This window comes from Juglans regia, chromosome 7, assembly GCF_001411555.2.
Source record: "Juglans regia cultivar Chandler chromosome 7, Walnut 2.0, whole genome shotgun sequence".
NCBI lineage: Eukaryota > Viridiplantae > Streptophyta > Magnoliopsida > Fagales > Juglandaceae > Juglans > Juglans regia.
The window spans coordinates 21035606-21060313 of record NC_049907.1 but is presented as its reverse complement, the minus strand read 5'-3'; the positions used below and the strand labels follow the sequence as shown (position 1 = coordinate 21060313).

Sequence of the window (24708 nt, the reverse complement as noted above, 5' to 3'; positions counted from 1 at the left end):
AAAAATTTATCGATCTGCAAATCGATGTGCGCATTCTGTGGCGCAATGAGCAACAATCAATCTTGTTTTTTATTGCATACCTTCTTATTTATTATCTAGATATCTGTTGTTTCTTGATAGTAAAAATGATCCACCCTATATCATTATTATTATTTTATAATAGATGCAAGCTTGTTTAGGAAAAAAAAACAAAAAAACAAATAAAAATAGGTTTCTCGGACCAACCGACACACGGCGAAGGCCCACCAAAGAGCACCACCGCCAAACCCAACTTCTACGTTTGTACTTTGTACATAGAAAATTCGTATCCTCTTTCACTGAGATGAGATCTGTCTTTCATTTCAGTCTCTATAACAGTCTCAGAAGTGGTGGCAGTTTAGAGACCGAAGAAGCTGAATCCTGAATAAAACTCTTTCCAATTTTTCGTAATAATGAGAAGGTACATTGCTCCTTCCATTTTCCTGGAAAATAGTAAAGTGCCCGGTCTTCCATCGTTACAATCGGAGTTTAGTAATTGAGTTAAACCATTTTCTCAGGCAAGGGCATCATAGGCTCCATGCGAAGCAAGGAGTGGTGAAGGGAATGGTGGGGAGGTTATCGATCGCGGTGTTGGTGCTCCTGATCTGCACAGTTTCGCTGATGTTTTCTTCCTCCAGCAGTGGAACTAGTCGATCCGGAAATCGCTCGGAGGTTAGTTAGGTCGATTTCTCAAAGCGTTTTGGATGTGATTGTGATTTTTTTTCTGTTTGATTGCTGAGAAAACGTGGGAAAATTGAAAGAAATTGGAATTCTGAAAATGCGGATATTATATTATTTGAAACCTTTTAGATGGCTTTGTTGGCTTGAGTATTTGTGTTTTTTGAAGAATTGGAAGGGTAGTAGCTTTATGGTTTATTGGCTTCAGAATCTGAATTAGTGGACCGATTAAAGTGAAACATCGACAACTAGTGAATTCTATTTGGAGACAACTTAGTGAATTCACTCAGTAAAATGTTAGCTTGATCAGAGCGGCTGATGATTGGGAGCTCGAAGCCCTTACCACATATTTTAATCTGTTCTACTCCTAGTTTGAGGACAAGAGGTGAGGTCAAGTTGCTTTGGGCCCCATCCGAGAAAGGTGTGTTCAATGTCTGTTCTTCTACAATGTCCTTATTTCCCATAATAATAACCCCTTTCCTTGTGAGAGAATATGTAAGACTAAGGTACCTTAAAGAGTTGCGTTTCTTGCTTGGAAAACATCTCTTGGGAAGATTCTTACCATGGACAATCTGAGGAAAAGACACATTTGTGCCATTGAGTGGTGTTCCATGGGGAGGATTAAATGGCTTGTGCTTTATGGAGTGACTTCTTCATCTGGGTTGTTTTGGCTTGAGTCATGGAGAGGACTAGGTGGTAGTTCACAAAATCTTAGGAGTGTGGAAGATAGTTCCAAATATCCACAAAGACTGATTGGCCTGAAATCTGAAAAAGGTGGCTGGAGATTCCTTTTTCCGAGTAAGGTTAATTGTTGTTGCATTGATTGATCTAGTGATGATACCACCATGAAAGAAATACAGAACAACAGCAATCAAATCATTCAAGTCGAGGGAAATAAATGATAGAAATTTTGATGATTTAGAATGGACGATGGAGGAGCTCAAGACTTTTTTCTTCAACACTCCTCCACTGGACAGCATCCATGGGCTTACTCTTTGTGATTATTTTGTATCATTTTCTGTTTCTAGCTAGATGACTTTCACGCTCATTGTAATTGGAATGTGCCTTTATCGTTTCATAATGAAAGGATAATTACTTATCAAAAAAATGTGAAGGAGATGTGAAGTTGGGGAGAGTGGTGCAATTAGATAGCTCAGTGTATTTCCATTGTGCACTTTTTAGTCTCGGTAAATAGCATTTCCACAGGTCATTGATAGCTCGCGTGGGTTGCGACCGGGAATCCTTTGTCTCCTTTGCTGGTTCTTATTATTATTATTATTATTTTGATAAGTAATCAAGTTGTATTAATAAAAGAATAGGCAAAGCCATATGTAGTACAAAGAATGCCCTAACTACATAGGGACAATAGATACAAGGAAATCATGGAAATCTTGGCCATTAAAATAAACGGTAGAGGCCCAAGTATAAAGGATTCTAAAAAAGAAAGCAATAAGTTCCTCCTTTGATCTCTCTCTGTCCTTGAACATCCGTTCATTGCTCTCCTGCCATACACACCACATGATGCATATAGGAATCATTTTCCATACCGCCTTGATCTGTTGATTTCCTCTTAGATCAGTCCAGCTAGCCAAAACCGCTACTACTGTCTCAGGCATAACTCAACCCAAGTCTAGTCTGCTAAATACCTCATTCCATAACCCTCGAGCTACTTCACAGTGTAGTAGAAGATGGTCCACAAATTCACCCTCATTCCTACACATGCAACACCAATCTGCAATGATCACCTTTCGTTTCTTCAAATTATTCATTGTGAGGATTTTACCCAAGGAAGTGGTCCACACAAAAAATGATGCTTTGAGAGGCGCCTTGTATCTCCAAATTCTTTTCCAAGGAAACTGAATAGGGAGCTCATGCGAAACGGTTTTATAGAACGAGCGAACCGAGAAAACACCACTTGAAGGTATCCACCACAATGTCTCAGCATGCTGATTATTCGGTTTGAGCAAGTACAAAAGCTTGAAAAAAGCTGCAAAGCTGTCCATTTTCCAATCATTTGCCGCCTGGCTAAAATTGATATTCCACTGGATTTGTTCCTCTACTATCTTCATGACATCCGCCACTGACGCATCTATTTCATTTGCAACCCTGAAGAGATAAGGAAATAGATCCTTTAAAGCACCATTACCAACCCAAGAATCATACCAGAATTTGATCCTAGCCCCATCTCCTAGGCATAATCGTGAATGACGAGAGAAAACCCCCATCCTTTTCTTATATGTTTCCACAACCCCACTCCATATGTCCCTCTCACTTCATCGGTACACCATCCCCCCCATAAAACCCCATATTTGCTCTCAATTACCAACTTCTATAGGGCTTCTAATTCTTTATGGTATCTCTACAACCATTTGCCAAGTAGCGTCCGATTAAAAAATCTCAGATTTCGAATACCTAACCCACCATTAGGGAGAGGACAACAAACCTTCTCCCACCTAACTAGGTGGAATTTAAATTCCTTGCCTATCCCACCCCACAAGAAGTCCCGCTGTAACTTCTCAATACGAAGCGCTACACTTGCTGGAATGGGGAACAAGGACATGAAATAGGTCGGTAAATTAGATAATGTACTCTTTATCAGAGTAATTCTACCACCTTTTGACAGGTACATCCTCTTCCAGCCTGCTAATCGACGCTCTACTTTCTCAATGACTGAATCACATACAGAAACTGCTCTCGAGGCGGCCCCCAACGGAAAGCCAAGATTTGTCATAGGGAGTGAGGCAATCTTGCACCCCAGAGTATTAGCCAACTGTCTAATGTGCTGAACACCTCCAATAGGCATCATTTCTGATTTATCCAAGTTCACTTTCAACTCCGAAGCTGCATCAAAACAAAGTAAGAGAGCCTTTAAAACTCGAACCTGATTATAGTCTACCTCACAAAATATAAGAGTGTCATCTGCAAATAATAAATAAGAAATATTAATAAATCCCCCTCTCGAGGATCCGATCGAGTACCCAGTCACACGCCCATTAGAGACCAGGGCTGTGGTCATTCTGCTCAAAGCCTCCATCACAATAACAAAGAGTAATGGGGACAGCGGATCTCCTTCTCTTAAACCTCTAGAGCTATTGAAATAACCTGTTGGACTTCCGTTAATCAGGCTGAAAATTTCACAATAGATATACACCAACGAATCCAAAATCGTCATTTCTCCCCAAAACCACATCTCCCAAGAAGGTCAAGAAGGAAATCCTAGTTTACATGATCATATGCTTTCTCCATGCCTAACTTACAAATAATCCCTGCATTGCCAGCTTTCAGTCTACTATCCAGGCATTCATTTGCAATGAGAACGGCATCTAAGATCTGTCTATCTTTTACAAAAGCATTCTGGGGCTTTGAGATTATCTTTCCCACAACCTCACTAAAGCATTTCACAAGTACCTTAGAAATAATCTTGTATACCCCATTTACTAGACTAATGGGACGAAATTCCCTGGTCTCCTCGGCCCCAACCTTCTTTGGTATCAAAGCAAGAAAAGTGGCATTCAGGCTTTTCTCAAATTTTTCAACCGAATGGAATTCCTAGAACACCTTCATGAGATCATCCTTCAATACATCCCAGCATGTTTGAAAGAAACCCATAGAAAACCCATCAGGACCTGGAGCCTTATCTTTAACCATTTTTCTCACCACATCAAAAACCTCAAGCTTAGGCCGCCAACCCTCCTGCTCAGTTAGTAGTTGTTCTAAAAAACCAACCACATGATTATTAATCATCTGTTCATCCTTGCAAATAATCTCATCAATTTTCAGCACCTCAATATTGTTGGATCTCCTGTGAGAGTTGGCTACCCTATGAAAAAACTTAGTGTCTCGGTCTCCTTCCTTCAACCATAATGCTCTAGACTTTTGCCGCCACGAAATCTCTTCTAGTAGAATGATCCTCTCAAGGTCTGCAACCATCACAAGCTTTTGGGCTAATTCCTCCTGTGATAAGGTCCTAGACTCTTGTAACCTTTCTAGCTCATGGATCTCCCTTGTCTTACTTTCCTTGTGCTCCCCAATGTTGCCAAAAGATTGTATATTCTAAAGCTTCAAATCTTGTTTTAGAGCTTTCAGTTTACTCGCAAACGTGAAGCTAGGAGTACCCTGTATCTGATAAGATGACCACCACGATTTGACCCTATCCACAAAACCTTTCGATTTCAGCCACATGTTTTCGAACTTGAAATACCTACGTCTTCTTTGAATCCCCCCACAATCCAACAAAATAGGCCAATGGTCGGAACACAACCGAGGCAGTCTCTTTTGCCAAACCTCCGGATGGTGAATTTCCCACTCTGGGGAAATTAGGGATCTATCTAATCGAGACCACGTTTGTGCTGGTTATTATTATTATGGAGGCCCTTAGTAGAACAATCCCAGCTTTGTTGGATAAGGGTCTTCTACTAGGTTTCGAAATGATGAACACCATCAGCGTCATGTCATATTGGATTTCTTCAAAATGAATGACATGGCGTGGTCTTTTTTTTGTTGTTGTTGTTTATCAGTCATGATTTTCACTTTGCAGGGTTGCATTTATCTTTGTATAGAGATTATCACCATATTAGTGCTCCCAATAATGTTCCACTCTAAGTTGATATTAACTTTCTTGGAGAATGAGTACTTGGTGTCGACTAACTCCAGAGTACTACTCACCAGTGAACCAATGAGTTATGAAAGGTGTGTTTTTATGGAGACTTATGTGACGTTGACTGGTACAAGGTTGTAGCATAGAGGGAATTTCTAGGAAGAGTTAATTACTTGAGTTTCATGACAAGCATATGGGTGGGCCTTACGATGTTAAACCAATAGAAACACATGATTTTATGAGCTGGGTTTTTCTTCACTCTTCCTGTGTTATCGGTTGTTCATTATAACTCATTCAACAATTGATCACTCATTTTCTTCCTGTTTCAAGCAGATCAAGGTAGAAGAACTTTGGAGAAGTGCTGATGCTGGTGGCTGGAGGCCATCCTCTGCTCCACGATCTGACTGGCCCCGTACATACTTTTCATTTTCTCAAAGAATGGTTGCCCCATGTTGAAGGGTCTGAATTTTATGCTTCTAGCGGTCCTAATTTTAAATTTTTTGTTTGGTGTTGTACAATGTGGCAGCTCCTCCAGCTCGAAGTGAGAGTAATGGCTTTCTGCGTGTTCGCTGTAATGGTGGTCTGAACCAGCAACGTAGTGCGGTCTGAATCCTTTTCTTTGCTACTAACATCATTACACATTTTCACTCGTGTGTCCTTAAAATTTGCTCATGGTGTGCAAGCCAAACAAATATATTCCTTCCATGTTTGCTCCAATATTTTGGTGTGAGACGAAAAGATAAAAAGAAAAAAGTAGTGAATGGTTGTTTTCAAATGTGCTGCTCAATTTTTGTTACCGAGCTAGAATTTTGGAACCCCTTTGCATGACCTAAATAAAATTGGCATCAGTGTTGTACTGCTTTTATGATGGAGTTGTTTGTTGTAAATTGATATATGCTCTTTTCGATTTTTTAGATTTGTAATGCAGTTCTTGCTGCACGAATCATGAATGCTACACTAGTTCTACCTGAGTTGGATGCAAACTCCTTTTGGCGTGATGAGAGGTATGCATTTTCAAATAGTTTTGTGAACTGACAAAATATATTTGACCTGATGTATTTTTCTTAGAAAATTCTGGACAACATGCCTTGAGCTATGGGTAGTTAGGTTTAGGATCCCATACAGTTTTTAATTATAAAAAAATTTATTTATTATTTTATAAATATTTTAATATATATTATCAAGAAAAATTAAAATTCATAAGTGGCAGTTTGTGATTTGGAAAGTCCTTTTTCTAAAAACATCATACACAGGATTATGTTTCAAAAAACTTTACACAGCATAGGGGGGTCGTTTGACAAAAACTGGTGCACCAAGCATGGATGCACGCATGACTCAAGATGAAAGAAAATTTTAATTGAATAATCTAATAATCAGCCATGGCATTCAGTTTATACGGCTCGCCCCAGGATCATTGCGCCACCCCTTGGGGTTTAGTCCTTGAACAGCCAAAACTTTTTATCTTCTGGTTTACCCCAGATCAGATCATATGTTAAGCCAGTGAAGCCTTAAAATTTTCATCTCTTTAAGATATAGAATTTCCTGTCTATGCAGCCCTAAAAGTACCTTTCTGCTGCCAGAAAATCCCAGGAAGTTATTTATTAGTTTTCAACTTCTTCCATCCATCAAAATTCAACTTTTCAAGTCATAATTCAATCTACAAACCTTGTTTCTTTCTTCTAAAATCCTGAGCCTAGAGCCGCAGATGTTTACGTATGCCATCACAAGCACTGTAGACAGGTTCCTACACATGTCCTGCATCATTGACATAGGAAAGATCTGGAAATCCACCTATGAATCTTATATGGTGGGTTTAGAGTAGGAGAATTTGTATTTCTAGGATTGGTTGAAGGTCTATCAGATGGCTATGGTTTTGTAAAACTTGGAGGTTTCAGAGTTTGAAACATGTAACTTGGTATATCTCATTAGATTAATAACTCATAATTTTTTTTTGCTCTATGCAGCGGTTTCTATGGTATCTACGATGTTGAACATTTTATCAAGACGTTGAGGTTTGATGTGCGGATTGTTGAACACATACCAGAAATTCGCAAAAAGGGAAGAATGAAAAAGATTAAAGCTTTTCAGGTGCAATGTTAGCATTTTCTTCACATTCATGAGCATAAATCTTCAATAATACTTGAAATATTAACTTCGTATTTCTTTCTCTTGACTTTACTCAGTTACGTCCTCCTAGAGATGCTCCTATCAATTGGTATACTACAGTTGCTCTGGAGAAGATGAAGGAACATGGTGCTATATATCTCACTCCCTTTTCGCACCGACTGGCTGAAGAAATTGACAATTCTGAGTATCAAAGATTGAGGTGTAGAGTTAACTATCATGCTCTAAGATTCAAGCCACATATTATGAAGTTAAGTCAATCGATAGTTGATAAGCTCCGCTCAGAAGGTCACTTCATGTCCATACATCTTCGTTTTGAGATGGATATGCTGGCATTTGCTGGGTATGGTATATAACTTTCTTACAATGTTTGTTACTTATAATAAAAAACTTTCTTACAATGTTTGCATACACTTGCAGTTGCCTGAGCCTGTGCTAAGGGGTTAGAGATCAGATAATAATTGCTTGAAATATTTGCTTATTTTATATGCTTATAAGAGAATGGTGTTTGCAGTAGGGGGAGAAGACCCACTAATTGGTACATCTATCGCTAAACCATTAGGAGCTGTACAAGCATTTTTCATTTATTTAAAGGGCTATATCAACTATCCGATCGCTCTATTGTAGTGTTCCACTGCTTGGCTCAACTTAGCTTTGGGCTGTTTATTAATAAAAATGTCCTTAGCTCAAGACTACTCTCAAGTTGTTTGAATAAATGAGCAAAATGGTGGATGCCCTGGTTTTGGAGGGCTTAGGGTTTCTTAGTGGCAGTTGGCATATAAATAGTCTGGTGATGTCATGCATAATAGCATTGTCATGAACACTTTGATTATAAGTACACTGATGGGTGTGTTAAAGCATTAATTGTATGATGCATCTATAAATGCATGTGTGTTTCCTCACATGCTTTTAAAGTGTGGTAAGGATTCCTCTGATCATGCGAGTTTCAAGGCGAGGGTAAATGGAGCACCTCAATTCTGAAAGTTAGCAACTTCTCAAAAAATGTGGGCTGTTGCATCTGCACTATTCGTTTCAATCTTGGCTTAGCAAAATTTAAAAAAGAAAAAAGGAAAATGTGGGACACAACTTGGACACAACTTATGCCCTGAAGTACACCTTGCACATCAATTTTAGTCGCATACAGAAAAAAAGGTTCAACTCTCCAGTTAATGCTTAACAGTTAGGGCTCTTTTATTTCTCATTTCTATATGAATTTTGCAATTTTTTCCCTCACGGTTATTTATAGCTTTTATATCTTTAAACCATTCTCTTGCTTCTTGTTACTTTTTCTTTTAATATTTGGACTTGGTGATGTTATACTTATTAGCAATAGCACACAAATCCAAAGACCCTCACTGCTGGTCCTTCTTCATCGTTTTCCAATCCAATGCGTGTAACTTCCACAACTTGATGTTTGCGTTGTAATTAAGTACTTTCCAGACCTAAATTTGGAGAAAATGAAATTGCTGATTGTTCTTTTTGTCTTGGTGAGCCCCCTTTACCACAGTTGATGGTTGTTCTCTTGTTGATCTACTGGTTGACGAGATGAAATTATATTTGAGAAATATTCTTTTTTATAAGTAAATTATATTTTATATTGTAGAAATATTTGCATGAGAATACCGTTAACCTCAAACATTGGGTGTAATGACTTATAGGTGCTTGGATATATTTACGCCTCAAGAGCAAGCAATTTTGAAGAAGTACCGAAAGGAAAATTTTGCGCCAAAAGTACTCGATTATAACCAAAGGAGGGCCATTGGAAAATGCCCATTAACTCCAGAAGAGGTGATCTTCTTGCCTTTCATTGTCCTTCAATCTATTGTTGGAAAGATAATTTTTTCTTACACAGCCTGTTCAAAGCTTGTCGAGGCTAAGAAGACTACGGGCTGGTTTGGATTTAGAGTTGAGATGATATCATTTTAGATGAAAGATGAAAATTGAAAAAAATATTGTTAGAATATTATTTTTTAATATTATTATTATTTTGAGATTTGAAAAAGTTGAATTGAGATTTGAAAAAGTTGAATTGTTTATTATAATTTGTGCAAGAATTTGAAAAATTTGTAATGATAGATGAGATGAAACACTTTCCGAATCCAAACGGGGGTTTGGATGTTTAGTTGAGTTAAGTTTTTTATGAATAGTAAGTAAGTTAAGATTGTGGAGTGAGTTTTGTGGGATCCACTTAAGATGAGTTTAGATGTGTTTAAATGTTAAGATGAATTTAGATGTATTTATGGGAAGTTGAAAAAGGTTGTGGGCCCTGCTTATAAAGAGGTGTTGAGTTAAAAAAAAAATTGTGTGTCCCACTTGTAAATAAGTTTTGAATTGAGATGAATTTGGTCTCGTTTGTTTTTGCAGATGATATGAGTTAAGATTAAAGTTAAAAAGTTGAATAAAATATTGTAAAAATATATTTTTAAATATTATTTTTATTTTTTAAATTTGAAAAAGTTGAATTGTTTATTTTATTTTGTATTGAAATTTAAAAAAGTTGTAATGATTAGATGAGATGAGTTGAGAAATTTTCGGAAAACAAACGAGGCTTAATGATTTGAGAGTTGGGTGTTTAGATATTAGACTTAACTTAAAATTAAACCAAACTGAGTTCAGTTTAAATCCAAATGGAGCCTAACAGACCATGATGGCATTGGAAAGATACTTTTTCTTACACAACTAGTCCCAAGCTTGTCAAGGCGTAGAAGACTAATAGTCTATGACGCCATTGTGGTGTCTGGTGATATTTTTTGATTATTTTTCGTATTAGACCATATAATTTCTTTCTTTTTTTTTCTTTTTTTTTATGGATAGGTTATAGACTGTCCATATTTTAATATTATGATGTCTCTTCTCTCTGCAGGTTGGTCTGATTCTACACGCAATGGGTTTTGATAATTCTACCAGAATATACCTGGCTGCTGGTGAGCTTTTTGGTGGGAATCGATTCATTGAACCATTTCGGACACTTTTCCCTCGACTTGAGAACCACAGTTCTGTGGAACATACAGATGAGCTAGTTGAGAACGCCAGGGGACTGGCAGGGTCGGCTGTTGATTACATGGTTTGTCTTTTGTCTGACATTTTTATGCCAACATATGATGGCCCAAGCAACTTTGCAAACAATCTCCTTGGACACCGCCTTTACTATGGCTTCCGCACTACAATCAGACCTGACAGGAAAGGTCTTGCACCTATCTTCATTGATCGGGAGAATGGGCGAAAGGCAGGTTTTGACGAAGCTGTTAGGCGAGTCATCCTCAAAACAAACTTTGGTGGACCCCACAAGCGGGTGTCACCAGAGTCCTTCTATACAAATTCTTGGCCTGAATGTTTCTGTCAATCTTCACCACAGAATCCTGCTGACAAATGTCCACCAGATGATGTTGTGCAAGTTTTAAGCAGCCATTTGGAGAGTGAAGATACTGATGACTTCAAGTCATTGACGACCTCATTAAATTCGACAATACCGGAGGTGGAAAGATGAGAAAATTTGACCCAAACTTCTAGCTGGTAGTTAGACTAAGAGTGCGTTTAGATGTTAAATTGAATTGAATTGAGTTGAAATGATAAAATATTGTTAGAATATTGTAAAGCAAGAGAATTTCTCAGTAATGAACCCCACATACATCAAATTGAAAAGCAAGAGAATTTCACAACCATATTACGCGGTAATTTTATACCTGAAAAATGTCTTTTCTTAGCACCTGAGTGATTCTGCTAACATTCTTGAATGCTAAACTTGCAGATTTTCAAACATGTTTCATATTTTGTATTTATATAAATATATAATTTATTTGAAAATAAATTAATTTTTTAATAATAGATTTTATTCTTTTTTAAAGCGACTGCACGATATTTACGTATTCCATAAGTGTATGTAGCATTATTCTATTCTTCTTTGGAAAATACACACTATCTCTAACAAAGAATATTTTTAGGTAGCCCAAATTGTTAATCTTTAGCCATGCTTTTTCTGTTCATTTCCATAGTTCTTCATCTCCATCTTTACCTGTGACTTGTGTCTTTTGCAATTGGTAACCCAATGTAGGTGATGACTACAATTTCAGCTGGTGTCCCTTTCATCTGATCATTTAAGTTGATGGTTGATATTTCAGTTATTCTTGCTGGCATCATCTTAGGAGATGCGTAGTTGGTGTTATCTATTTTGTGCTAGAGGTTCATGTTTCCTACGGTTCAGAGGGGTCGGTCATTCAGATAAAGGTCGCTGGAGCAAATTTGAATTACTTTGAACTACCTGATTTTGTCGAAATTTGTATGTGACTTGAGAACTTATTATAACTCTATTATGAATGTATGATATCTGGTTGGTTGGCTTACGTCCAACAGGGAAAAACGGTGTATCACTGATCTTAATTTAACAAAGACAATTTATTGGGGCCAAACCAGTGGGTACATTTATACCTCATTTCAAAATGCCAAATGCACACTTTATCAAAAGCAATTGTAGCAAAAGGACACTAAACAAAAGTGATCAAATCAGTTCTTTGAATTTTTTTCACTTTTTTAATTTTTTTTTTTTTTTAATGAAAGATTAGTTTTAAAATCATTTTTTTTTATTCAAACAACAAATAAAAAAGAATAAATAATTGATTCGAGACATCAATTAAGTTTGCTGGCAAGCTATACTGAAAATCAACTCATATTATTCTAAATCAAATAATGACCCCAAAAAAAAAAAAAAAAAAGAAGACTTGAAAAAAGAAAGGGAGGGGGGCATGTATTAAGTAGCAATGAATTTCTAGCAAGAAGAAAAAACAGAAACGGATGTCATCCCTGGGCTGCCTATTATTTTTTCACTTTTGATCAACACTTACATCCGGGAATTCACAAACATTAAATTGTGAACACAAGAAAAAAGAGAGGGAAAATCAAGAGTGACTTAGAAAATTAGCCTATGGATTGTACTCGCAACGTGTTGGCAACATAGAGCAAATGACTGATGTTTGTTGGGGGATAGTTTTGGAGCAGTTTGAGATTCGAAGTGAAATCACCTGCTAGAAGGCGCCGCCGTATGAGGATCAGCATAGCACAGCATATCCGAAGAAGGGTTTCCTGCAAACACAAATTGTCAGTTTTTCTGCCTCTTTTTGCACAAATTTAGAGATATATAGCAGAATAATGCCGCCTACGTAATACTACCTGAGGACCTTCAGGGTCACTTAGAAGTGTGTCCCAAATGTGAAGGCTGTCGGAAAAATTGAATTCCTGCGTCAAGAGGAGAGTAATCCACCTAAATGCATAAAATTGGGGGTTGACCTGTGATTTACCAACGAAATAGTAAGTGTAGGAAATTGTCAAACAACCTGAAATTAACAATTATTTTATAAACCTTTGGCAAATTATGACAATCAGACAAGGGACAACGTGCAGAACACACTGCAGGAAATTCCTTGTCATGCTACAGAATAGACAAATGGAAAAACAAGAAGGAAAAAAGAGCAGTGATTGATAGCTACAAGAAAAGAAAAGCCCATATCAGAAATATTACACCCAACTCACAGTAGCACTATCATATTCCCCACATTGCAACTAGGAAAGACAGTTCCCAAATTTTAACAAGACTACTATATCCGCCCCCTTCCAAATCTATACTATTCTTGAACCAATTACTCACTCTTCGTGAAAAAGTGAAGACATACTTTAAAGTTTGTTGAGGAGACAACCCGAGTTTTCATTAAAGACGCTGTGAAAATGGGGTACCAACCAAGGGATAAATCCATGGACTTACAGCTAAAAATATTAGAACAGAACATTTTACACCTTGAAATTTGTAGCTTTTTCAGTATTAGTTGTACTTAAACCCTTAAAACCTATCAATAGAAATTTAAAACCAGCGGGAAAGAAATAAATAAAAGAAAAAACATATGTGACCATTCCGCTATACATATAGGAGAATAAGCCAAGTTTTAAAAAAAAAATCAGCAACTTTATCAATCACTTCATTTTCATAAGTTACAGACACTAAACATTAAAGAAACAAAGTCACAAACACAAAGTTGTGGATGGATCATTCCGACTGGAGTAAAAGGTGAGATTTCGACTCAAGAAGTTATGCGTCATAATATTGCTGATTCTCAACCCATCAGCCGGGATGAATAAACCTTAGAAAAGCCTTTTGCAACTACGTATCACTTACCCATATCATACCCTTCACACTATAATAGTTAAAGCCAAAAGTAGAACCAAACTATGCTTCTATTCAACTTCTATTTTATTCTATTGGAATTTAGTTACGGTACGCTAATCAAAATGGTCCCATTATCTCATCAAAAGATATGGTTTTTTATATATAATTAAAAGTATCAAAAGATATACTTAAGCTATATGGTATCCCAGCTGTGTTCTGAACCATGGGTCTGATGCCTAAATTGAGAGCCGCCCTATTCATTAAGAGAAATTTGCATAGAAAGATAACGAAGACTGAAAAAGCAGCATAATTTATCAGTTAAAATAATTTCTTACTTTGGTTGTGACCTCAAGATGACGCCACAACTCCTCATCATGCTCCTTAAGAAGCTGTGACAATTTTGTAATCGTGGAACGGATTCCCACGACACTATTATCAAGTTGCTGACAGAAGTGGTCACGGAATCCGCTTAATAACTCGACAAAACAAAAGAAAGTGTCTGCTTCAGCAGAGGCCTGCATAACTTATAAATTAGAAAATAATATGCAATATTAAACCAAAGGGAATCACAGGAAACATTTTTTTATCGTAAAATCACAGGAAACATGATAGCTGCAAATGACAATACTTGTAACATTTCCATCACTTTTATGTAATGTCTTCATAATTGTCTATTGCCAGCAACAAGCATTTCATACCGACATTTTTTTTATGGAAAATGCCACTCTCACCGAGAGTGACTACCGACAATCCTCACCGATTGCCTTTTTTTTTTCTTTTTTACTTAATAATTAAGGAAGTGTTTTTTAATGAGTTTGTGATTTTTATTTTATTTTTAAATGTTTAAGGGGTTTAAAAAAATGTTTGAAAATAAAGGGCCAAAGGTGGTCTGGACTTTTCCTTAGGTCGTTACAGCCATTCAAGGAGAAATTTATTTGAGATAGCATTTTGGAAAGATGGAACATCACTTAGCTGGGTGGAAGACGCTGTATGTATCCAAAGGTGGGCAGGTTGCTTTGATTAAAAACACCCTCTATCCTAGCAACTGACTTCTTATCTTTATTTTATGTCCTTGTTGGCATAGCCTAGTGCCTCAAAAAGCTCTAAAGGGACTTCTGGTGGGGAGGAATTGTTGATGAGGTTCAAGTTTCATCCAATGATCTAAGATTTGTACCCCAAATCTTATTTTAGACCACTAAGCTTCTATGTGAAAGTAGAATCAGGAAAGCATTGATCACCTTTTGCTACTCTGTGAGCATGCTAGAGAAATATAAGCATAGATGTTCAGCATTTTAGGGATGGTGGACTTGACGGCATGCCGACAAAACCCTTGCGGAATTCATAGAAATTCAGATGCCTGAAAAATGGTCCCTTTGTGTGAAATGAGATGCATTTGGCAAGAATGCAATGTCCAAAATTTCGAAAAGGGGGAGCGGACAATATCAGAGTTAAAAGCCATTGTACTCAATACCCTCTATATTTGGAGGATGTTCACACAAGTTCCCAATACACCAACTTTCTAGAGTTCAAAGACTTTTGCTCTTTTTGTTTTCATGCTAGTTGGGTTTATTCCTCTTTATACATCTAGTGTACTAGGGTTGTGCTCTGCTGGCTTGGGTATCAAAAATTTGTTTTCGCTCAACAAAGTTCTTTTGAGCAAAAGTGCAAAATACCTAAAACTTGACGTAAATTACATAAATCCAGCAAATCCAGCACAGAAGAAATTTGGTTGTGTTTGAAACCCTGGCACCACATCAACGTATATGGCTAAATAAGATTCATTTAGCTAACTAAAGGTTAATACGGATTCCATCCACCAGTGTAAAAGAACTAGATAAACAATAAAAAACAGAACTTTGATAAAAAACGCTAATTTTGTTTTGGAGTATGCCTTTCAGGGAAAAGAAAATTCAAACGTTTTTCCAAGCCAGGGAATACAACAACAATATATGAGCTATAGAATGAAAGAGAACCTAAACTCATATGCTTCTGAACCAGAAACTTAAAGCAATAGTATAAGACTGTGCACCTGGAAGCATATATCTAAAGGAAAAAAAATAGTTAATATTAAAATCCGGAATCAAGCAACATGTTGTGAGCAAGACAATAAAAGCTTGCATCCAACTACTATCACTGGATACTTTCAAATTAAGTTTGATATACAAAAAAAATAGACTGTGTTCAGAAAACAGACACTTGTTCAAGAAAAAAAGGAACATAAATTAATTGACATTACTTACTGCATATTCCTCTTCAGGGTCATTTCTGAATATATAGAATAGAGGAGCCAAAATCTCATTCATTCCTTGAACATATTTTATGCCTGGATTTAACTTTGCAAATATGATTAATATGTTCTTTAAAGCCTCCTGAAAAATGAGGTGGATATAAGTCAGCAAAGCAGCTTATACTAAACAAAATTGAACATGTATGAATTAACTTTGTAACAAAAGGGAACACCTGATTACATTCTGTGAATTGAGAGTCCCCTGAGAAAAAGTGCATGCCTGGATGGGTGCGCTTCACATCTCGGTCAATCTGTTCTATAATCTCCGTGTCCTACAGAACCAATGTTTAGAGTTACATATTTCACAAGAATGCCGCACAAGCACCTAGTAATCTACATAACTACTGTTCAATTTCCCGAGGCACTGGGATTGGCACATAATCAGCAGACAGTAATCTTGCTAAATATATACTGGATATTTCCGGACAAGCTACAATCTTGACCATAGCCCAAAACCATCATGTTTACACTCATCATTAAACAACAAACATACTTATGTGCAATGTTAACCATCATAGCAAATCCGGGCATATTTCCTAGAGAATAAGAAAACTGTGTCGCGCTGACAATTTTCATACCCAAGGTTCAATTTTCAATACATGAACGTTCTTTTGTACTGGAAGTCAGACACAACTCGTTGGCTCTAGAACACAATATTTTATCCTCCATCTTTATTTGTATAGGCCATAGGGTGAGAAGATGCCACTTGAACTAGAGCTCATTAGTCATTATGGAATGATAAATGACCAGTGTGGTCCAAAATGATTAATTCAATGGGAAAGAAGGAACCTAATCATATAATATTCTAATGCTCCCCCTGCATATAAGCCCAGACCCCCTTAATAAGTAGGGTCCAACATGTTGAATATTTAACTGAAATGAGAAGTATAGTGTGAAGTCAAGATTTGAACTCACAATCTACTCTATTATTATGTGGAAAGGGTTGTTGCAATAAACCATGGAAAGGAAGTTTGGGAGACACGTGTAAGGGGATAATTTTGAACACATGCTTTTGGTATGCATGCGAGAAAGATATCTCAAAATGATAAAGATTCTACAGGGAAGAAAATCAAAGTTCATCAAATGGGGGTCCGATGAATATAGTTGTTTGAATAGCTAGAACCATACAAAAAAGATGGTGCACAGGATCTCGTGAGAAAGTTATTGAGCATCACTATAGTGTATGCACATATTTGAGATCATTCGAGTGAAGAAAGATGGCAAAGAGACAGAGACCAATCACAAATTAGATCCTAATTGAACCAAAACAGTTACACACAGTGAGAATTGCACAACAAAAATTTCATATACAAATTGATTCATAATAGTATTACTGAGCTTCCAGTTATGGAATTTTGGACCAATTTTCAATTGCTCGTCACTTGATATAATACCTGAAAGAATTGGTTCCATATGCTGGTCTTTCCAAGACTCAAAGGATGCTCCCCATGGGTAATTTCTGATCTTGAGAGCAAGCCCCTGCTTTCACTTTTTGAGTCGTCTTTGTCACAACTTCTCGTTTTATCCAACCTCCATGTGATTTCTGACTAACTAGCCAAAGAAACATTCAGAGAACCGCACTTTTACAGAAAAAGAAAAAAATTCAAAATGGATGCAACAAAAAGCACACTACATCATGTTTTAAGAAGTCGTTTATTTTCATTAGCATCCAACTTCTCGTAGATGCGTAAAACTATTGACTATGATACATATCATATCAGACATTACATGCATGTTTGGGATTACGGTAGGAAATATAACTTAGTGCATGTTTGGGATTGTGGTGGGAAATATAGCTTATAGTTTTAGGGCTTATAGTTTATAACTTAAATAATAAGCTCTATAGTTCAAAAGCTGTTTACTGTTTGATAAACATGTATCTAAAGCACTTTTGAAGTTAGTTACATTACTTTTTTAAAAATATATAGTTATCTGCAGGAGCTTTGGTGCCTTTTAAAAAAGTAGACTTTCAGATTTTTTTGGTGATTAAAGCACTTTTTATAAATTTACCAAACATATCATTTTTTCTTTAAAAGAGCTTTTAAATAGTTAAAAGCACTTTTTAAGCTTTCAAACTCAATCCCAAATAGGCTCTTAGAGCTTTAGGGCTTATAGCTTATACCTTAAATAATAAATTCTACTATTAAAAAGTTATTTACTGTTTGGTAACCATGTGTTTAAAGTACTTTCAAACATGTTATATTCGTTTGGAAACAATTAAAAAAGTGTTTTTTGATGTAGAAAAGACATCATTTGATTTTAAAAAAAATTATGACCATATCCATGAAAGTATAAAAATTGTAATTATCTTAAAGTTGTATGGGTATTTTCGCCCATTAACAGTTTTTTTAAAATTCGAACTACGTTCTACACTATCCAGAAAAGCACGTTTGAGGAAAAGCACCAAAATGATGATTTTCCTCAAACGTACTTTTTAGCTTATTTGAGATTAAAAAGTACTTTAATATATAACACCCAAACAACCTAATTTTTCCATTAAAGAGATTTTAAAGTTACTTAAGTACTTTTTAAGACTCCTAACGCAACCCCAAACAGGCCCTAAAAGAACCGGAAAACCCATGAAAAACAATCCAAAATACACTAAGCCCGACCCCAACCCCTTGTTTCCCGTAGAACTAAAACACTACCTGAAAACCCAACTCCAACCTCTTATTTCCTCCTTTAGAACTAAAACTTCACAATGCCCTCCCTTTGGACTTCCCTCTAGTTGAGCTACCACTCTTAGTGTCATAGTTGATTGCCCAATGAAGACGTTGTAACTCCCTGCTTTTCTTGAAACTTGATTTGGTTTCAAGCGCGTGGCTTGCCTCAATCGCAATGATTAATTCTTTAAATTGGTCTTCACATCCTCTATGTGAAATTCCCACAAACTGCTGAATCTCGCTAACTTTAGGCAGAATCCAATCTGCTATTGGAGGAAGAGAAACCAAGGGAGCAACATTATCCCCAGACACAGCATCCAACTGCACTCCCGCCTCTAGACATTCCTCTATACAAGGCACCAATGCCAACCTCATTGGTTCTACAGCAACTCCATCGGTTCTCTCCAATAGTTTCAAGCCCATTGGAGATTCTGGGGTGACAGCAAGTTCCTTCACCTCTAGGGTGGTATCGGATTCTACATCTCTTTCAAACCTCGACAGTACACCATTTTCGTTCAACTCCGACGAGGGAGCCATAGTTTTTTCAGGGACCAAGGGTGTAACAAAAGGCGAATGGCATTCCATTACTAATGTCTCAACGCCGAAACTGGATGTAGACCCCGCTTCAAATATTCCAGATTTCCTTTTGACCCGCCATACTCTCCTCGATCTGGTTATGGAGACAGGGCCGAATCCGATTTTCCATTTTCCTTTAGAGTTTAAAGGGTTCGAGCCTGTCTTGTTTCTTACAACTCTGTTGTCTCCAGCTGAAATTAAGTCTATTTTCGAAGACAAGCAAGTTATTGCTACCTTCAACTCGACCAGTTGGGTTTTCATCTCCTTTAAAGAATTGTGCATCTCTACAAGCGGGTCCTGAGTGGTGATTTGCAAACCCCCCTCATTCTGAAACCCCGAGGCATGACCCGTCTTTAAAGCGGTTGCATAGGATCGCCTCGACACCGGGAATGTACTTGGGTCTTTCCCTTCCAAGCTCTCTTCCGCGCCACCTACACGTTTTCTATAGCCCCCCTACATTTGAGTTGGAGGGACTCGCCCCCCTCCAGCACCTCTTTGTCCTTCCACAGGATTGGTCTTGTCGTGGGAAAAATCATGCAGTACCTCCCCCATCCTTCTCCAGCCACTGCCCTCTTCCTCGGGGATGAATATAAAATTCCTCCTCCCACCACCACCATACTCCTCTACTGCCATATAACGTCCTCGAGAATTTGAGCAGCGATGAGCTATGAAAGTACGTCTGCCTTCCCGGACAGTGGAGTAAAAATCTTGTTTCTCATTTGTACACGCAGCCCTGGCCTTAGCCAACCATTGTGCTATTGTTGAACCCAGAATCAATTTCAAAATCACCCTTCGACTCCTTTCAGTAATACCTAACATGCTCCCCTCCTTCACGAGTGTAAAGGATTTAGATTCTATGATCAACCTCATAGAAGAAACCATTCTGAGCCCAAATAGCCCCAACATCCAGAAAGAAACCTGGTCAGCAACCAAATATCATCTTTCAGAAACCATGGAAAGATGCAGCTGTTGGTCGCCGACTCACCGTAGCCCTCTGAGGCAGCAGCACGGCCACTAGAGCACTTTGGAAGGTGGCAGAAAAAGACCTAGGAAAAATCAGGTGGCCGGTGGGATGACTGTCGCCGGATGGCCCTCAGCGAGGTCACCGAGGCCCGTCGGCCTTGTCTGTGGAGGTGGTGAGGATGCCCTCGCTGGCAAGTGTGGTTGGATCTCGCGAAAATAAGCTTCGAGAAGTAGTCTCGCGAAAAGAAACTATTCGCCGAAGAGGACAGAGGACAGAGGCCGGGCGGCCCTCGGCGAGGACGCCGGGGTCCGTCGGCCACGTCTGTGACGGAGGTGAGGTGCTACTCTCCGATCAACAGTGGGTAATGGGTGACGGCTGGATGGGTGTACTAGGGTTTATGAGTATCAGATGGGAGATGTACGGAGAGAAGTTTTTTGCTCTGAAAGTTCGGCAAGAAAGGCCAATTGTCAAGACGCATGAGGAAGGAAGTTCATTTGAGGCAATTTTCCATCCCTTACCCTGCTTATTCTAAAAATCGAACACATTATTAAAGCCAATAATGTGTTTTTATTGGTAATAGGCCATGCCCAAGCACACAAGACATATACAAGAACATCACCTATGCATGATTATCTAGTGATACAAGAAACACATTATCAAAACCAAAGATAATACCCATTGTCTTTAAACTTCTAGTTCACACTGCTTAAAGCAAGAGGAATACCATGAATATTATTAATTTAGTGTATTATTATCTCTTTCTATAAGCAAGAACAAGCATACTAAATTCATTTGTTCATTTTGGCTAGAAAAAACAAGCACATGAACACGTGATCCTATTCCCAAAGGAAATAATGTTTTGAGAAAAGAAACCTTTAAAGAAATTGCATAAAAGAGAATCAAGGTTCAACATTACAAAGTCAAGGAGGATAAGGCAACCAGAACTCCCCATTGACTAAGAAAAGCATACACGTGCAAGTGCACAGATATATGTATGTATGTATGTATGTATGCACGTATGTGCGTATGCAACTATGCATATAGACGCCGAGGGTAAGATTAACTATATAAAAGTGCTATATATCTTAAATTCCACCATTACTAAAGTGGTGGATGATTGACTCAATCCATGCTAAAAGTTAATTGCAGGCTTTTTGTTTTTGGCAAAATTGTGTTCAGTTTATCTGGTTTTGCCATTCCTTGTCATCTCAATAAACCAATACCACATGAAAATAGAAATGGAGTCATCAAAAATTCAAAATCCACAACATGACTTACAGGATTCATCAAAAGCTCCTCTTTAAATTGCTTGTACTGCAACCTCCTCTTAGCTAATTCTGATGACCAAAGCCCACGATCTGGCGGCAGATAGCCCAGCAAGAGCTGTGACAACCAACAATCCCTAAAGTCAATATCAATTCTATTCATCACAACATAGCTACTGCCAGAAACACTCATTTTTCTCCCTTTTTAATATCTTAAAGAAACCCTGCAAACTAGTAATGATTATGAAGAAGAAAAACAATGCATTTTCTTAACAAAAGGCCTCTATGCAGTCCAAATTTTTGTTAAAACGTTAAATGAAAACTTTGAATCCTAATTCTATGTTATTTTCTGACCCCAAATAACTAGATCTGCCACTGCCACGCCACTCAACTGACCAGGCCAATTCCAGCAATTGACTAGAGGTATTTTTTCACTGAGAAATATTAGACCTAAAAAATGAAATACAAAAGGCTTAGAAAAAAAATATACAAAAGGCATGCTTACAAATGGGTTAACGAGATACATCAAATCTACTGTATAGCCAAGTAATAAAAAAGAAATGTTACAATCTGCCGCATTAAATTAAACAAACCAGTTTGTAAAGTGATTGTAAAGAATCTTTTTATAATTCTCGTAGTACTTCCCCTGCATTTCTCTTCCTATTTTACTGTCCATTACTGTTCACATAAACTCTTTTTTTTTTTTTTTTTGCCTTGGTCCGAGTAATTTCCGTGCAACTCGTCCGTGCAAATCATTTCCCAAACTACATACCTTCCAAACCATGGAACGAATCCCAGGGATATCCGGTATACCCTGTGATGAGATTCTTCGCAAGTCTCGTATGTTTATCACTTTCTTCGATATCTAAATTTCCATAAATACCACCAAAATCCGAGTCAATTTTCAAAGTTAATTTCAATATACATAAACACAACATTTTACAGAGAGAGATAGAACCGGGGGGAGAGGGAGGGAAAGAGCCAACCTCGGCGAGGAGCTGAGACTGGCGAGAAATGTCGACGGTGGAGAAGTCGACTTCTTCGGAGATGTCATTGTAACTGAGATCGCTGCTATGACTATCGTTGGAGGGAGAATCTTTGGTTTCGGGCGGCTTCTCAGGCTCTACTCTGGTGGGAGAGGGAGGGGCCGGGGGGGTTGGAGGATCTAATGTGGGTTCCACGGCGGGGGAATAGGAAATGGTGGTGGTAGTTGTGGTGGAGTGGCGAGAGAGGCGCTCGTCTTCTTCGAGAGAAGGAGGGGAGGACCAGAGCGAGCTGTTGAGCCAGTCGGGCACGTGCTTGTTCACCATTGTTAAATTCTTAGAACTGCAATGCCTACAGAAATTTGGAATTCCCGGGAGCAGAGGAAATCTTCTTGCGGAATTCTTCTGAGGGCTTTCACAGTCGAGAGAGAGACTAGAGTAGAGGAGCCACGTCACCGCAATTTGTTCATTACATTTACTGTTAGTTAACATAAATTTACCGTTAGTTATATCGAGAATATCTTAATTATTTAGATTTTTTTTAAAAAAAAAGTCATGTTCATGATATGGTATGCATTATTTGAATATTATTTAGTCAGTCTTTAGATGGAGATTGTTCATATAAATCCATACAGTTATATTTAAAAAAAAATTAAAATTAAAATAATATATTTTTTAAAATGATATATATATTTTTTTTTACCATCATTTATCAATAGAGCTGCATATACAATCTCTCACTCAAAATTATAAATAGAATTTCTCTTTATATATATAATTATTGATATATACTTAAGAAAATTATAAATAAATATTTATGTAAACTTCGAGATTGTTTTTATAAGGAAAATGCTGGAGCTCCCGCTGGAGCTCTAGTGTATTTTTTATATGTGTATTTTTTAATTTTTTTTATATATATGTTTTTAATAATTTTTAATATTTTAAAAAAATAAAAAAATTCATAATATTATTAAATAATACTTTCTTAATCATGAAGTAAAATAAAAAATATTTTTTTAATATTTTTTATTTTACTTCATAATTAAGGAAGTATTTTTTAATAATTTTTTTTTTACTTCTTGATTAAAAAAGTGTTTTTAATAATATTTTATATTTATTTTATATTTTAAAAATATTAAAAAACATTAAAAAAATTTATATAAAAAATAATTTAAAAAAAAACACAAACAAATACATGCTACAGCCCCCCGCGGGAGCTTCCAGCGGGGGCTGTAGCACTATCCTTTTTATAATAATGTTTTTTTCATAATTGATTTTGTCAATCTCAATCATGAACACATGAATGATGAAAAAAGCCACTTAAAATGATATTTTTAGACTAATTGCTTCTCTTCACCCTTGATTTTGTTGACCTCAATAATACTTAATGATGTGACACATTTCAAACGGCTTCTATTCAAGTAAATGATGAAAAAAGCCACTTAAATGTGTCATATTACCAAGATTGACTTGGGATGAAAATATTTAAAATGAAAAATAGTATAACTCTTGTTGTTATCAAATATAATATAAATATTTTTTTTTATCAAAATTTGACAACATGTGAACAACTTCAAACTCGTTCAAAACGTAAATAATTTATTTGTGAATATAAAAATGATGGTCTCGTTTGTTTTTACAATCATTTTCATCTTATATCATCTAATTATTATAATATTTTTAAATTCTCACACAAAATAAAGAAGGCCAAGACCGACTCGTACGAATAAAAAGTAAAAGAATAAGTTTGAGCACTCAAAATTCTCTCGCATTTGACTTTGAAAAATAAAAACCTTAACACAAGTATGGTTAATATGACTTGTGGAGTTGATTTAAGCATGTTTTGCATTTGTTAAGTGAAATTAAATCCTTATTCTCGTTGCATATCAAATAAATAAATCCTTATCCTCTTTTTTAAATGACTTTTCATTGAAGTAACCGACGTAATAAATCTCTGAAAATGCATCATATCAACCATCGTACCTTAAAATGATAAATTTAAATGAAGAATAGTATATCTTTTTGCAGAAAGTGCAGTTAAAAAGAAAAAAAAAAAAAAAAAACCCGACAAGAGATCCTATGTTATCTGCATCACAGTGGATTAGATTTATTTGATATGGGTCCCCTTCCAACTAGTGATTGAGAAGTGGCAAAAGCGTGTATGAAGAGTGATAGTTGCGAAAACTCAGATCGGGAAAAGGTAACAGAGAAGGTGCTGGAATGGGCATACATGGCAGCTCATGCCTTGCACAAGTACAGCAACCTCAGGCCCACCAACGCAGGTAAGCTTCCAAAGGCTAACCTGCTTGTTTGCCCACGTTCCTAACACCTGCAAAGACAAGCAAGTCCAACCACCATGCAATGAAATAATGATGTCTTATTCCACATTTGGTCTTGTGTTT

General features: G+C 37.0%; 2 protein-coding genes across 3 annotated transcripts; one reads left to right on the top strand and one right to left on the bottom strand.

Annotated features, from left to right (window-relative positions):
- Positions 1-233: 233 nt before the first annotated feature.
- On the top strand, positions 234-11813 carry LOC109003435 (O-fucosyltransferase 1). Of its 2 annotated transcripts, none has more exons than XM_035692566.1 (10): positions 234-439; positions 537-690; positions 5627-5705; positions 5820-5896; positions 6209-6297; positions 7258-7381; positions 7477-7760; positions 9076-9205; positions 10281-10892; positions 11536-11813. In XM_035692566.1, exons 1-10 carry the CDS (start codon positions 432-434, stop codon positions 11557-11559), a joined length of 1581 nt encoding a protein of 526 aa, XP_035548459.1. In that variant the 5' UTR covers positions 234-431; the 3' UTR covers positions 11560-11813. The 2 variants fall into 2 exon arrangements, with proteins under 2 accessions (XP_035548459.1, XP_035548458.1); XM_035692565.1 differs by having other exon boundaries at positions 11469-11553.
- Positions 11814-12132: 319 nt separating this feature from the next.
- Positions 12133-22752, bottom strand: LOC109003437 (TBC1 domain family member 13-like). The gene is made up of 9 exons (XM_018981551.2): positions 22310-22752; positions 22096-22188; positions 21337-21441; positions 17250-17402; positions 16029-16127; positions 15809-15937; positions 13904-14083; positions 12581-12697; positions 12133-12493 (listed from the first exon to the last, which is right to left on the bottom strand). The coding sequence occupies exons 1-9, from the start codon at positions 22631-22633 to the stop codon at positions 12329-12331; spliced, it is 1365 nt and encodes a 454-aa protein (XP_018837096.2). The 5' UTR covers positions 22634-22752; the 3' UTR covers positions 12133-12328.
- Positions 22753-24708: the final 1956 nt, after the last annotated feature.

Bases quoted from the DNA above. Each gene is read 5' to 3' on its own strand.
- LOC109003435 (XM_035692565.1), top strand. The intron at 5,897-6,208 runs GTCTGAATCCTT...TCGATTTTTTAG, and splicing joins TGAACCAGCAACGTAGTGCG to ATTTGTAATGCAGTTCTTGC. The intron at 9,206-10,280 runs GTGATCTTCTTG...TTCTCTCTGCAG, and splicing joins GCCCATTAACTCCAGAAGAG to GTTGGTCTGATTCTACACGC.
- LOC109003437 (XM_018981551.2), bottom strand. From the start codon at position 22,633: ATGGTGAACAAGCACGTGCCCGACTGGCTCAACAGCTCGCTCTGGTCC. The intron at 21,442-22,095 runs GTATGTAGTTTG...TGGTTGTCACAG, and splicing joins TTCGTTCCATGGTTTGGAAG to CTCTTGCTGGGCTATCTGCC. The intron at 12,698-13,903 runs GTAAGAAATTAT...GGTAAATCACAG, and splicing joins ATCTTGAGGTCACAACCAAA to GTCAACCCCCAATTTTATGC.